The following is a 15,519-nucleotide window of genomic DNA, read 5'->3' as shown; positions in this document are numbered from 1 at the left end:
TGTGTGTGTGTGTGTGTGTGTGTGTGTGTGTGAGAGAGAGAGAGAGAATGCTGAGTGTGTCATTCTGATCCAGTGTGTGTGTGTGTGTGTGTGTGTGTGTGAGAGAGAGAGAGAGAGAGAGAGAGAGAGAATGCTGAGTGTGTAATTCTGATCCAGTGTGTGTGTGTGTGTGTGTGTGTGTGTGAAAGAGAGAGAGAGACAGAGACAGAGAGAGAGAGAGCGCACATGCTGAGTGTGTCCCAGACTTCCAAGCTGAACGCAGTTGCCATGTTCATGGAGTCTCAGCATCTAGGGTGGGGGAGCAGAGCTAGAGCTGAGCCGGCCCCTCCCCCACCTCCTTCTCATCCTCTGCTCCCTTTCCACAGTCGCCTTCAGTCGTCGGGACACTGGTTAAAGGCAGTTCTGAGGCAGGAGGGTAAGGGTTAGCTCCAGTACCTGGGATAGCTGCCTCACTTCTGGCTGGCTCTGCTGTTCCTGGCTGTTCCACACCCATCAGAGGCAGGACTGGACTCTAACACCCCAGAGCCTGTGGCTGCCTCTGAGTGGTCAGTACATAGGAACCCTGGTGATGGGTTTCAAATGCTCTTGCCTGAGACCCACAGCCAGTGGGCATGTAGGTGGCCACAGATGTTTTATACATCTGTGCCCGCAGGACCATGTCGTCTTAATCCTCTCTCCCTGGACTGATGCCGCTCTCCTTACCTTCCTTAGACATGGCACCCCCACCCTCGGGAGTTCCTCAAGGTGCCCTAAACCCCATGAGCTGAGAAAGTCAGACCTCAGAAGTTACCCCGCACACAGCAATTCTACAGATGGTGCAGAGGCAGCGCAGGCAGGAGCTTTCAGGAAAGCTGCTGAGGCCAGGACTCTGGGCATCTCCCAGACTTATCTGGGGGATGGAGACGTACATCAGTTGGTAGAATACTTGCTTCACAGGCACAAAGCCCTCGGACCAATACCCAGCACCACATAAACTGGATGTGGTGGTACACACCTGTAGTAGAACCCCCAAGGTGGCCACAGGGCATGGGGCATTGGGTTAAGTCAGCTGAAGAGTAAAAGTGTCCTGGAAATCAGGAAGTGGAAGATTCCTGACTCGCATCTGTCATAAAAGTGGGTGTGTATTCTACAACAGATGCTGGGTGTAGTGCATGGTGAAAGTCTCAATTACAAACAGAAGGTCTGTCCCACTGAGAACTCTGTCAACAATTTAGAAGCCAGCCAGCTGGAGTGCTGCAAAGGCAGCTCAGTGAGTCTGAAGACTAAATCTGAAGACCTGAGTTCAATCCCTGGAACCAACTTGGTGGAAGGAAAAAACTGACTCCTAAAAGTTGTCTTCTGATGTCTATGTGTGTTTATTTAGTGACCCTATGCTCACTAAATAAAATGTCTAACTATACATATATGTATATGTATAGGTATATGTATATATATGTGTGTGTGTATGTATGTATGTATGTATATGTGTATATATATAATATAGATATGTAAGTATATGTACACACATATACATGTATATAAGTATATGTGCATATATATGTACATATATGTATAGGTGTGTAAATATATATACATACATATATACATACCAGCTGGGCGCCACCATCCACAGTGCAGGGTCCTCCCACATCAACCTCTAATTAAGAAAATGCCCCACAGGCCGGTCTGGTGGAGGCAGAAGGCCCAGGGTGACGATTTCTCCCAGACTGGTGGTCCTTTTTTTAAGCTACCTTTGCTTTTCACCCTGAAACCAAAAGGCAAAAACTCAGACAGTGATACCCAGTCATGGAGCCACAGGGATAAGAGGAAAACCTGGGGTCCTTGTCACTTGCTGCTGTTGTCCAAACTGTGACAGTGACTTGGCAATGGTCCTGAGTGTCAAGTGGGCTAGCCAGTGACTATGCTAGACAAACTGAGCAGGGTATATGTGACAGGAAGCATTTATGGCCACCAGCTCTTCTCCTCTCCCTTGCCTGGCTCTGTTGAGTTGTGGAAGAAAAGATCTATGGATGGGCAATAACACAGAAGGGCTGGCAGGCCCTCGAAGATGCCTCTGTACCACAGATGCCAGGTCTTACTCAAGACTGGGTGTGGCTCTCTGGTTCTACTGCCTGGGGTTAACCACGCTGCGTTTCTGCCTAGGTCTTTCTCAGTGGAACGCTCCCTCTGAAACAAGCACACTGTCTAGGGGAAAAAACTCAGCATGCCTGAGATCCTAGCTTCCTCAGCCTGCATTCTTATATACCCCAGGACCACCTGCCCAAGGGTGGCACCACACACAGTGCAGGGTCCTCCACAGCAATCTCTAATTAGAAAATGCCCCACAGGCCAGTAAGTGGAGGCATTTTCTCAGATCTCCTTCTTCCCAGATGTCAGCCTGTTTGGGGCAAGAAATTAAAAGTCCCCAAAGTCCCTAGAGCTCAGTCCACAGTCGTCTGGACTGTGTCCAGCATCCCATGTCTTTATGTTGAGCCCAGTTCTACGGCCGGTGCTGACAAGCCCGTGGCTGGGGCCTCCATTTCCTTCTCTTTCTCTGGCCTGAACCAGAAACTTTCTTTCTCCTCACTGCAAACCACATGATACGAAGCTTTCACCACCAGGCCTGTGAGCTTCCAGATGTCTGCTGCCACTTCTTAAACATTCCCAATAGCCAGTGTTCTGTGCTTGACTGTCTGCCTGCGTGAAAAGAGTCAGTGCTGAGGTTAGATGTGGGAAACTTGCTCTCCTCTGCTGTTTTCCCACCTACCACATGGGAGGCCTTGAGCCAAAAGGGAGTGGTTTCATCAGCTCAGGGCACCAAGATCTTCTTGTACAGCTTATTCCCCAGAGGCCAAGTCCCAGGCAGGGTCTAGTATTGGTGCCACCTGCTCAGTGGTGTTGTATGACCTTGAACAAGGTGGTCGGTTGCTGGCCCTGAGCCTCAGGTTTCTCTTATCTGTCACATGGAGGAGAAGGTGTCTACCTGTCCTGCTGGAGAACAGGTGACAGAGGACCCCTTCCTGGAGGTTAACTCAACTCTGCCAGGTAGACAGGAATAGAAAAGAATCTGGAGATGATCCTTCAGGTGAGCTGGCTTGGTGACATCAAACGTACCTCAGAGCTTTCCTGGGCCTTAATTTCTCCAGGGAGAAAAAGGGATTTGGGAAGATGTGTGTAAAAGTTGTCAGTGATATTGTTGCAGAGCTCAGCTCCCTAGCTGTCCACTCCTGTGGAAGAACAGCTTGGAAAATGGCTAGCTGAAAAGCTGGGGGAGGGGACCCCAACAGTGCTGGATGGCGGAGAGAACCTCAACGACGTGGGTGCAAAGCTATTGGTGTCTTGAAGGCCTGCTCCTGGGGTCGGTGCCCCCTGCCCTCCCTTAAACTCCTGGGTTCCCCAAGAATACGGATAACTTCATGGTAACTTCTGCATGTATTCCCCCTTCATGGAGCGATCCAAGGCTCCCATTGCTTGTAAAGGTCAGGTTCCTTCCCAGGGCTGAAATTCCTCAGCAGTCTGAGCCGGGTCTTCCTCTCTGGTCTTGACTGCCACTCTGTGTTTTGCTTTTATAAACAGATCCAGTCATCAGGAGGTACAAGGTTTCCTGCAGCTTAGGTGTCCACCTGCCTCTGTCTTACATATCTTGCTTGCCCTCCGTTTTCCTGCCCCCCTGCCCAGTACACAAACACTTCTCTCAGCAAGACACGGAGCTCTGTACTTCAGTTCTCTGGTTCTTTGCCTTCCTCATCTGATAGACAGGGAACGGCAATGAAGGGGCTCAGACCCCCCTGCTAGGTTGTCCCCCGAAAGCACATTCTCTTCTCCACAGGTCTTCCCAGCTTGGTCTGTGTGGAGGATTCCTACTGTCTTAGATTTTAGCACAGGACTTCATGAAAAGGGCTAGTAACCAGCACATAGCAAAGATAGCATGTGCTCTGAGGTTTGCAGCAGCAGGAATCCTTGGGCCCCAGTGAGCCAGCAGCCTCTTCCTGACACATACTCACATACACATTCTGCTACAAAGTCTTGGGAAACCTCTTGTCCATTTTGAGGGCCCTCAACAGATACTTCCTGGGACCAAGGACCAAGAGGTGATCCCAGTACCTCTCCTTCCTGGAGTCAGGAGAAGTGAGTGTGTTCTCCAGAGCTAAGGCTGGATCATCTAGGGTGGGGCTGTAACTGGCACCTTGGATGAAGGGCCCTTGGGTGCAGGAACATGAGATGCCCTCCCACTCCAGAGTAGTGTTTAATGATCTCAACCTGTTGGAACTCTTCCTGGCTCTGTCACTGCCAGGTAGACTAAGGAGTTCCCAGATTTAGCAAGTCACCTCTAGGCAATATTCATGGAGATAAGATTGGGGAGGTGTTGAGGGATGAACAAACCTAATTTGGGAAAAAGACACCAGAGGACACAGGCCTGAGGCACAAGGCACCTGACCTCCACAGCAGGCTTTAGAGAGAGGAAGAACAGCCTCCCTTCCCCCTCCCCCCCACCCCCCTCCCCTCCCCCATCCATAATGAAATCCTCTATACTAGTATCTTAGGGTTTTATTGCTGTGAAGAGACACCATGACCAAGGCAACTCTTATAAAGGCAAACATTTAATTGGGGCTGGCTTATAGTTTCAGAGGTTTTTCATTGTCATCATGGTGGAAAGCACTGCATCCTGCAGGCATGGTGCTGGAGGTGTCAAGGGTTTGACATCTTAATCTGAAGCCAGCCAGGAGCAAACTATCTTCTGCAGGCAGCCAGAAGAAGGCTCTGGATCACACTGGCCAGACTTGAGCATATGTATGAGACCTCAAAGCCCCACCTCCACAGTGACACACTTCCTCCAACAAGGCCACGCCCACTCCAACAAGGCCACACTTCCTAATAGTGCCACTTCTCATGGGCCGAGTATATTCAAACCACCACAACTAGTTTCCCTCCAGAAGAGAGCTGCGTATATAACAGTCCATGCAGTGCCTTGGGACTAAGAGACAGCACACAGAAGAGGGAAGTGTTAGAAAAGGGAGTCCCTACAGATGTTACTCAAATTGAAGCTTATGACTCACAGGGGACAACCCTTCTGTGGCCTGTCACCAACATCAGTTTGTTCTTCCCATCTGTGGTATTGAATTTCAAGTAGGTTGATGTTTCATCATGTTTGGGGGTTGCACACCCCAATCCCTTATCCTATCCATGCCCCACACTACCTCTATGGATAAGGCTGACAGCGGCATTGTCCCTGTAGGAAAGTCTCAGATGCCTTCCTGTATGGGGAATCCAGGCCCCAAGGGAACATAGGGTAGTGGTTTCCAAACATGGTATCCCAAGGGAATAATAGAAATATTTCAAAGACACAGGAGTTCAGCCCCCCACCCCTAGATAGAGCAGTAGCATTGTCAAGCTCTATGGGTAGGTATGGGGGATTCTGGAAACTTCCCAGGGGATGCTAAAAAGTAGCAAAGGTTCAGAAGCGTAAGAAAGAGGGGAACAGAAGGTGAGAAAGGGAGAGAGTAGAAGTTCTTCTGATGTTGGAGATCCTTCCCTGATGCCTCACCTTCAACATGGCCAGGAGTCAGTGCAGCAAAGCGTTCTGGGATGTGACGGGATCAGGTGCAAGCTGTAGCTCCTGCCTCCCATATGCCTCCCCTGAGACAACTGTCTTTCTAGGGTTCAGTTTTCTCATCCATAAAACAGGGTATGGGGCTGGAGAGCCAGCTCAGCTGCTAACGCTCTTCCTATGCATACCTGATGACCCTGAGCTGAGTTCAATCCCTGGGACCCACCTAAAGGTGGAAGAAGAGAACCAGCCATTGCCCTTTGACCTCAACACATGCATATTGTATATACATACTAATACTACAAATAACAACAATAATAAATTAAACAGGGGGCTGGTGAAATAGTTCAGCAGGTAAAGACACTTGCCACCAAGCCTAATGACCTAAGTTCCAGCCCCAGGATCCATACAGTGAAGGGAGACAGCTGACTTCTCCTACAGGTTGTCCTCTGGGCTCCACACGTGTACCATGAGACAGACATAAGTCTCCCCCCCACACACACACACAACTAACTAACTAACTAACTAACTAACTAACTAATTAATTAGTTAAAGCAGGACCTCACAGGAGGGCTGGAAGGACTTCATGGAGTTATTACAAAGACTACATAAAATAATGTCTATAAATCATTTTGTCCAGATCCCTGTCATCTTTTGCCTGGTTACAGCTGTTCTACCATCGTCTTTCCAACATCAGACTTGGAGATGCCCGAGCTCTGTCCCAGGACATTGGAAGGGAGCACTTGGGTTGTCAGTGTACCCTGCTCCATGGAGCGGCAAGGCAGTCTGGCAAGCCCAGAGAGAGGGCTGTGTACAAGGTCACCTAGACAGTAAAGGCTGGGGTCTGCGTGGAAGTCCTATGTTCCCTGCTCAGTGAAGGACTTTGCCCTCAGCTGATTCTCCTGGTAGAAAGGTATTTGCTTCTTTGGTAAAATTCAGCTCTGCAGCATGGAAAGTTCCAGAAAGCCAGGGCCAAGGTGCAGGAGGTTTTGAAAGAACCTAACCCAAGCCCCCACTACCACCCATGCCCATTCATTGGCCTCAGAGGAATACTGGACAGAACCCAGGACACTCACCATATTCCCTGCAGCTTGTGGGATGACTGCACCCCAGAGTCATTGTATTTCAGAACTTTCCAGAGCCTGGCTGTGACTGCCAGTACATGCTACACTCATGTACATACAGGCACACACATACACGGACATATACATGAGCAACACAGACACACACATACACAGACACATGGACATACACACCACACACCTGTATTTCATACCCATTCGAAGGCACACACATACATGGACAACACAGGCAAATACATGGGCACACACACCACTTTCAATTCATAGGATCTTTGTTCTTCCAGTGAACTCACAGGGAGAAAATACATCGATGTTCCAAAAGCATGGATAATTGAGGTGATAACAGACTCTACCCCATTTCCTTAGGAGCTGTCTGCACTGATCCAAACTTTGGGTCTGCCTTCCTTCCTTCCTTCCTTCCTTCCTTCCTTCCTTCCTTCCTTCCTTCCTTTCTTCCTTCCTTCCTTCCTTCCTTTTCTCTCTCCTCCCTTCCCCCCCCTCTCTCTTACACAGGACCTCATGTACCCTAGGTTAGCCCCAAACTCCTTACGTAGCTGAGGATGACTTTGAGCTTGTGATCTTCCTGCCTCCACCTCCCGAGTGCTAGGATTACAGGACTACTCCTGGTTTTATGTGATGCTGGGGTGGAACACGGACCAGGATGAGCTCTTTATGAATTTGAAGCTTCTATTGAGCCACAGAGACCCAGCCAGGGCACACACTCCTGTGACTACGTCCAGAGGTGGCCTGAGCTGAGTGAGCAGGGGTTATACAAAGGTAAAAACCACAACCTCAGCAGCATTCAAGACATAATATGAACTTTTAATAAGAACATGGCACAATTGTGTCACTATGGTATTTCTGTTTGGTGGGAGAGCAGAAGCCCTTGTTGTTACAGAAGCAGAACAATGGACGTCAGCAGAAGTTCCTGTAAATACGTGTCACATGTCTGGGGGTCAGGCTGACCTCAGTTTCAGCCCATGGTCATATCAGGATTAAACAAGTGTTATTCTCTCTTTACTATATCCCAGCCCTTCTGTAACATCTGTTTGTTTCTTACCATCCTCCTCTTCTTTTAAAATGGGTGTGGGTGTTTTGCCTGCATGTGTGTCTGATGCCCAAGGAGGCCATAAACGGACATCTCATCACCTGGAATTGGAGTTACAAACTATGGTGAGCTTCCACATGGGTGCTGGGAATCAAACGTGAGTCCTGTGTGATAACCATGGAGCTGTGGGGTGTAGCTCAGATTGTTTGGCACACACAAAGAAATGTTTGAAATTTGAGGGAAAAAAGTCTATCTTTTAAATTAAAATGTTAAATATTGGGATCAAGAGTGTATCCATCTCAACAAGATAGCATTTGCCTAGCATACACATAGCCTTGATTCTATCACACACACAAAAAAAAAAAAATTTCATTTTTTTTTCAGTTCTGCTCCCGGAGCATAGCTGGGGCTCACAATCTATTACTCCTGCTCCAAGGGAGAGCCAAGACCTTCTTGTGGCCTTCGCACGTATGCACACACGTGTGGCAGACAGGCACACAGCACACAGAGATGCATAAATAAAAATAACTCCTTTTTAAAAGTTTCAAAATTAATTAAATGTTTACTATTATCTTCGTCAAGGTTACTATTGCTGCAGGGCAATGCCATGACCAAACAGCTTGAGAAGGAAAGGGTCTGTCTGTTTCACTCAGAGTTCTGTAAAACAGTTCACCTTCAAAAGCAGAGAGGGCAGGATCTCAAGCAGGGCAGAAACCTGGAGGCAGCAGCTGATGCAGAGGCCATGAAGGGGTGCTGCTTGCTGGCTTGTTCCTCATGGCTTGCTCAACCTGCTTTCTTATAGACCCCAGGACCACCAGCCCAGGGATGGCACCACCCACATCAATCACTAATTAAGAAAATGTCCTACAGGACTGCCTGCAGCCCTTTATGGAGGTATTTTCTCAACTGAGGCTCCCTCCTCTCTGATGACTCTGGCTTGTGTCAAGACAAAACCGCCTAAACCCTAGCTAGCACAAGACACTACTAATACTCAATGATTAGGAATACTCATGATGAACATTGTGATATGCTTTCTTACAGATTGTATGGTTTCTAGTAATGACGATCATTTCGTGTATAGAACACAGTTTAGCAATCCTCATACTGATAAATGTTCCTCAGATCCAATGCTGTGAAATCGGCATGCTGTGATCTCTCTATGCAGGGCTTTGGGGGGAGGGGAACAATTCAGGAATGATGTCTCGGTGTACCTCTCAATGGATTACTCTGAAGTAAATTCCTAAAGTACAACTGTTAACCAAGGGTCATAAACCTGTTAAATGTCTGCTGAGGGGGAAGGGGATACGGTTCAGTGGTGGAACACTGTCTTAGCAAGCACGAAGCCCTAGTACCACAGAAGCTGGGCACAGTGACACATGCCTGGAATCCCAGAATTCTGGAGGTAGAGGAGGGAAGATCACTTCAAGGTTAGCTACAAAATGAATTTGAGTCTGACCTGTTAGGCTACTTGAGGCCCTGTCTGCAAAATAAAATACAGGACCAGTAAGATGTCTCAGTGTGTAAAGGTACTTACCGTCAAGCCTGGTGATCTGGGCTTGACCCCAGGACTCATATGGTGGAAGAAGAGAATTGACTCCTGTAAGTTTTCCTCTGACCTCCACATGGGCACTATGGCATGCTTACTCTCATACATGTACATGCATGCCCTTCCTCACTCGCTAAATACATAAAAGTACTTTTAAAAAGATGTATTTGTGCTGGGCAGTGGTGGCGCACAAATCCCAGCACTTGGGAGGCAGAGACAGGTGGATTTCTGAGTTTGAGGCCAGCCTGGTCTACAGAGTGAGTTCCAGGACATCCAGGGCTACACAGAGAAACTCTGTCTCGAAAAACAAAACAAAACAAAACAAAAGATCTATTTGTTTGATATATATATACTCTTTCTTCATGCACGCCAGAAGAGGAAATTAGATTCCATTACAGATGGATGTGAACCACCATGTAGTGGCTGAGAATTGAACTCAGGACTTCTGGAAGAGCAGCCAGTGTTCTTAATCTCTGAGCCATCTTTTCAATTCTTAGGTTTTTTTTTTTTAATTAAGTAAAAGTATTGGAGTGATTTTGCCTCCAGGAAAGCGATCCCCCCATGTAGAATGAATTCCCATGCAAGCAAGTCCTAAGCTGTATTCCTCTCTCCCCAAGATCCCTCCCCATCCATCCTATACTAAGTCCCTGTCTGGTGCCGTGGAAGCTGAAGCCCTGGGAGGCTCAAGGACCAGATGGCATCTTACATTCCAAACCCCAAGGAACCCACCACAGGGACTTTTGTGTGCACTGGCCATCTATCAGGGCTGGTCAAGCTTTTGACACTACAATATAACATTGCATCTACAAATATGTTGGGATGTATTCATAGCTCTCCTGGGATGCTTGCAGCCCATGCGCCACAAGAAATACAAGCCTGCAAGTCATTCTGATATGTCACACTGGAAAACCCTGACCACACTCAGGAGCAATCCAGACTTGTTTTCTTGGCTGTAAAATGGAATTGTCCTGAGATTTAAATCTGATCATATTTGGTAAGATATACTAATAGTCGCAGTCTGTGTTAGAGTTTGCAACAATATTGGTGAGGGACTTGTATTAAGTATGAGAAGGAGGCATTGGACAGCAGCTAGGAGCCACTTTGAAAACAGACAGGTGAGGGGTTGCTCTGTTCATAAGCCCCAGCGACAGTGTGGGTTGGCCACACTGACTGTGTGTGACTGTGTCTCTGTGTGTATGTCTGTGTGTGTGTGTGTGTGTGTGTGTGTATGTCTGTGTGTGACTCTGTGTGTGTGTGTGTCTGTTTCTGTGTCTGTGTGTATACAAGTGTGCATGTATACACACATGTGTATGTGGGTAGAGGCCAGAGGTCAGTACAGAATGTCCTCCTTAACCACTTAAACACTTTAAGTTTTTGAGAGATCTTTCACGAAACCTGGAGCTTGCCAATTCAGCTAGACTAGCTGGCTATCAAACCCCAGGGATCTGCCCCGTCTCTGTACTTTCAAGGTTATAAATGAGGGCCACTGTAACCTGGCTTTTACTGGGGGTCACAGACACAAGCTCAGGTCCTCAGGTCTGAAAGCGCTGTACCAGTTAAGCCATTTTCCAGGCTCAGATTTGATTATATTAATATGTATCAATAGTCTCTGTCCACCCTGGTGTCAGAATGAGAACTATTGAGGGGAGGGTTGGCATTAAGTGTTAGAAGGAGGAAGCGGATAGCAGCCTGCTGCCAGGCTTGAAAACAGACAGATGAGGATCCTCTCTGTACTCATAGCCCCTGCGGGAAATGGATTAGCTACTTTGTTTGTTTGCTTATTCATTTATTTACTTAGTGTCTATCTGTATAGCCCCAGGCTTGCACCAAACTTTGATCCTCCTGCCTCTGTCTTCCAGATGATATATATATATAATATATACTATATATATGTATATATATGTGTGTGTATATATATATAACTTTAGAATGTCTGTCAAGCATCTGACTGGTTATTTCGTCTTTATGTCAAAGATGTAAATAGTCTTAGTAACACTAGGAGTGGTGTGTTGTTGTCAGTGTATCCTCTCTACGAGAGCCCACGGCTAAGTTTCTATGAAATTTTTAAAGCCAGCTGTTAAATACAGCCTTTATTAAAAATTAAATCACATTAACTTACAATTAAATAAATTATAATAGAAGCTGAGGTGTACAGAGTATTAAAAATTCATCACATCTTTTTTTTGTTTTGTTTTGTTTTTCAAGACAGCGTTTCTCAGTGTATGTAGTTCTAGCGGTCCTGGAACTCACTCTGTAGACCAGGCTGGCCTCGAACTCAGAAATCTGCCTGCCTCTGCCTCCCAAGTAATTCATCACATCTTAACTGTTTCACTGTGTATACAAAATTATTTGTGTCTATTACATTTTCCCAACTGTGTCCTACTAAGAGTCTTCTTGGGGACTGGGACTGTAGCTCTGTTGGTAGGGTGTTTAGCCTAGCATGCACCAGGGTGTAACCTTCACGCGGTAGTACATGCCTGTAGTTCTAGCACTCTGGAGCTGGAAGCAAGAGGAGCAGAAGTTCAAAGTTAACCGTAGGTATCAATTTCAGTGCTAGCCTGAGCCACGTGAGAGCCTGTATTTAAGACAAACAAGTCTTAAAAAATGGTAAAGTGGCCCAGCAGGCAAAGGTGCTTGCCCCACAACAGAAGTCTGCTGACCCAAGAATTCATGTAGAGGTAAAACTCCCCATATTTGTCCTCTGACCTCTCCATGCCTACTGGGGAATACACATTCAAACACACCAAACACACACACACACACACACACACACACACAAATTAAAAAAAAATAAGTAAAAGTCTTATTCCCTACCCAGAGCATGGCCCTAGTCTCTCCTCACTCCACACAGGGTCCAAGGATGTGGCTGACCCTTCCTTCCAGGGCCAGCACATCCCCCATGGACTCCTAGCCCGGTGTTCCTGATAGCTAGCTATTGACCAGCCTCAGTGCCTCTCAGAGTGGCCTGGGCTGGGCTGGGTGCCAGAAGCTTAACGCAGACAGCTTTGCTAAGCAAAAACTCAAGTGCAGCTTTAAGATGAGCTGTGAGGAGTGCCTGGGGGTGGGGGAGGGGGGGGGGAGGGGGGAGGAGGGGGGGGGGGGCACTGCAGGCAGCCAAGATCCAGCCTGCCAAGTTAAGGGGAACTGGGGGAGGGACACTGGCTAGGAACAACAAGGTTCAAAGGGCATGCCTGGAAGAATCACACCAAAAAATCTCAGCCTCACTCTTAGCTGTTTGATTCTCGGCCATTAATGAGCCTTTCTGGGCCTTCGTTTCCTCACGTTGAGTTCAGTTTGTTGTGAGAGCTGTCATCAGCGTCCAGCCTTAGTAGATCCTGGGGTCATTTATGGCTCAGCTTAAAAATCACAGTCTAGGGCTGGGGGTCGCTTGGCTGGTGGAGCGTCTGCCTGGATTGCACGGAGCACTGGGACCCCACCTAGGACCAAACTGTGTGTGTGGTGGTGCACACCTGTCGTCCCAGCCCTTGGATGGCTATTAGAGAGAGCTCCAGGAATTCTAGGCCCGCTGGGTCCACAGACTAACTTAAGAGTTGAAAGCTTGTCCTGATAAAACAAAAGATGGTGGACAGATGGCGAAGAGCACTGGCTGCTCTTCCAACCAGGTTCGATTCCCAGAACCTATACGGTGGTTCACAACTGTCTCTAACCCCATTCCAGGGGATCTGACACACTCCTCCAGCTGCTGAGGGCACACATGTGGAACAGAGCCACACGTATAAAAGTAAGCTAGAACAAAAGATGACATCAGTGGGGCTGCTGAGATGATTCACTCCTGTAACAGTGCAAGCATCAGAGTCTAGTCCCCAGAACCCACAGGAGAACACAGCAGTAATGTTTACAACCCCAGTGATTGGAGGAAAGCTATCAGAGGATCCCTGGAACTGGGTGGCCTGCCAGTCTAGATCAGTTGGTGAGCCCCATGTCACAGTGAGAGACTCTGTCTCTAAAGATAAGATGGATGGCTTCTGAGGAACTCCCGAGGTTGACCTCTGACCTCCAACCTAAAACACACACATACATACATACATACACACACACACCGTGCATACAATCCAAAAAATATAATTCCCACCAGAGAGCACCTTCAATGTATTTCCCAGTCACCTGGGATTCTAAAGAAAGAAACATTGCAAGTGACAGGGTTCAAGCACTGATTACATTGGCTTACTGAGGACTATAGCTGACCTTCAAGTGTCCCCTCCCACCAGTAAGGGGGCTGGTAGAGCCTACTTGAGACTTTAAGGAATTTGGGCTCAGGAATGGAGGAGGCAGGGCTTCTTACCCCCTGTTCTGGGTAATAGTCTTGACACCTTTATCAGAGCCCAGGAATGTTCAAGGCCTTGCCTGTGGCTCCAGCCTGCTGAGAAAAAACACCCGCTGGCTGAGTCACAGCTGTCAAAACAGCCTAGGACTTTCCATCGGGTCACAGAAAGGAAGTAAAGGGCCTGGGGAGCCCATCCTAGCAGAGGAGTCTGGGCAAAGATCTTCCCTTTCTGAGCCGCTCTGAACGGGGGCACCAAACTAATGATTTGTCTCTCCTTTACAGACAGGCAGAATCGAGCCAAACTACCCCAAGGTATGCGGTCATCAAGGCAGTGTGCTGGACATCAAATGGAACCCCTTCATTGACAACATTATCGCCTCTTGCTCCGAGGACACTTCGGTGAGCTGACCAATGGGTGGTCCCCAGGAATGACCCTGAGCTCACACCTCCCTGCTTCCCCTAGAGAGCCTCTACACACACTACTCTCTCTTCTCAGCCTTGTCCTCATCCTCTCCCTCCTCCAACCAGTCCCAGAATAGAGAGGACAAGGGTCGGGAGGGGACCGAGGGGGAGAATCTTTGCTGGACACACCCCATGCTTCAGTGGTTGACTGAGTTTGGAAGTGTTGCTTTGTAGGTGAGAATTCGAACCAAAAACTTAGGTGTGTGATTCAATCTCTGCCTGTGCTCTATGGTGAAGGAGAGGAAGGTGGGGAGGAGAAGGGAGGAAGGATGAGAGGCAAGGGGAGGGGGGCTCCTGAGCTTTGTAGGCTCACATGGTAAACGCTCCATAGTTTATCATCTGAGAGCTGTGGCTTCAAGGACTGTGGTGACAAGGGTCCCTTTGGGGGCATTGAATTCCAACTTTCCATGCCCTACCCCTTGTGAGAAGATGAAATAAATAGAAGAGAAAGTAGAGGGGACAGTGGAAGGGTGGTGAGCACAGGTATAGTAGAGATGGAAGGGAAGAGGAGAAACTGGAGCTACTGTTCAAGTTGGTTAAGGGCTTGATGTACAAGCTTGAGGACTCAAGTTCAATCCCCAGAGATGGAAGTAGAAAGGGACTGGAAAATCCAAGGGCACTGAGATCAGTACAGCTTTGTGTCTATCCTTCCTCAGTGTGGCTGCCTCAGAGGGGCGATGGAAAAGAGTAGGATTTAGCTAAACCGATACAGGGCCCCTCTGTTCCCGAATGAAGATGGCTCTGCTTCTCCATCAGACACTGGTTACCTAGTGTTAACTGGCATCGTCTGAGGACAGGTCATGAGCTCAGGATACTAAAACTAGAAACGACTTCAGAGTTGTGTCTCCCCATGTTCTCCAGGCTGGACTGTGAACTCCAGAGGGAAGAGAGATGGCCTGTTTGGCTCAAGGTCCCTGGCATCTAACACAGGACCTCACATCTAAAACAAACAAACAAACAAACCCTCCTCCTGTGAACTGAAGAGATAGATGCATAGATGTATGCACGGACGGAAGACTGCACACATGGATGGATGTTTGGATGTCTGGATGTATGGATTGACAGAGAGATAGTTGAATGGATGAATATAGGGTTGGATGATGGATAGATAGATAGATAGATAGATAGATGAGTGAATAAATACTATAGAAAAAGAGAGACAGTAGCATCTCCATGAATCCCAAGTCAAAGGTGAAGTCAGCAGGCTCAGAACTTACGAAACAAAGAGATGGAGGGGCACTGGAAAAGCAGACAGTGCTTGGCTGGCTAGATAGATTCCTGAGGGCAGAAAATGCCTGCAGGGACAGTGAATGGAGCTGTTGAAGGAAGTCTATTGGTTTTCTTACTTTCTTTAGCAGCTTCCAGACCCCAGTGACCACAGGACAGCTACCAGGGACCAGGTCACAGGAAGATTAGAGCTCTAGACGTGTGGACAGGAGGTGGAGCCAGGAACATCCACAGAGCGGGAGGAATCACTGGCTGCTCCCTGGGCTGGGAGGGAGGCAGATGGAGCTCTGGCACCTGGTGAACACGATGGTGAACTGGAAAAAGGCTCAGGGCAGGCAAGGT

General features: G+C 48.0%; 1 protein-coding gene across 1 annotated transcript in view; it reads left to right on the top strand.

Annotated features, from left to right (window-relative positions):
• Coro2b (coronin 2B) overlaps window positions 1-15,519 on the top strand; it is a 111,654-nt gene that overhangs the window by 70,657 nt on the left and 25,478 nt on the right. The window contains exon 3 of the mRNA XM_028780308.1: window positions 13,771-13,887. Within this exon, the coding sequence (XP_028636141.1) occupies window positions 13,771-13,887 (117 nt within the window). The remainder of the gene's footprint in view (window positions 1-13,770; window positions 13,888-15,519) is intronic.

This window comes from Grammomys surdaster, unplaced genomic scaffold (genome assembly GCF_004785775.1).
Source record: "Grammomys surdaster isolate TR1022 unplaced genomic scaffold, NIH_TR_1.0 368, whole genome shotgun sequence".
In the NCBI taxonomy this organism is placed as follows: domain Eukaryota; kingdom Metazoa; phylum Chordata; class Mammalia; order Rodentia; family Muridae; genus Grammomys; species Grammomys surdaster.
The sequence above is the reverse complement of the archived record's forward strand: the minus strand, read 5'-3'. Positions and strand labels throughout refer to the sequence as shown.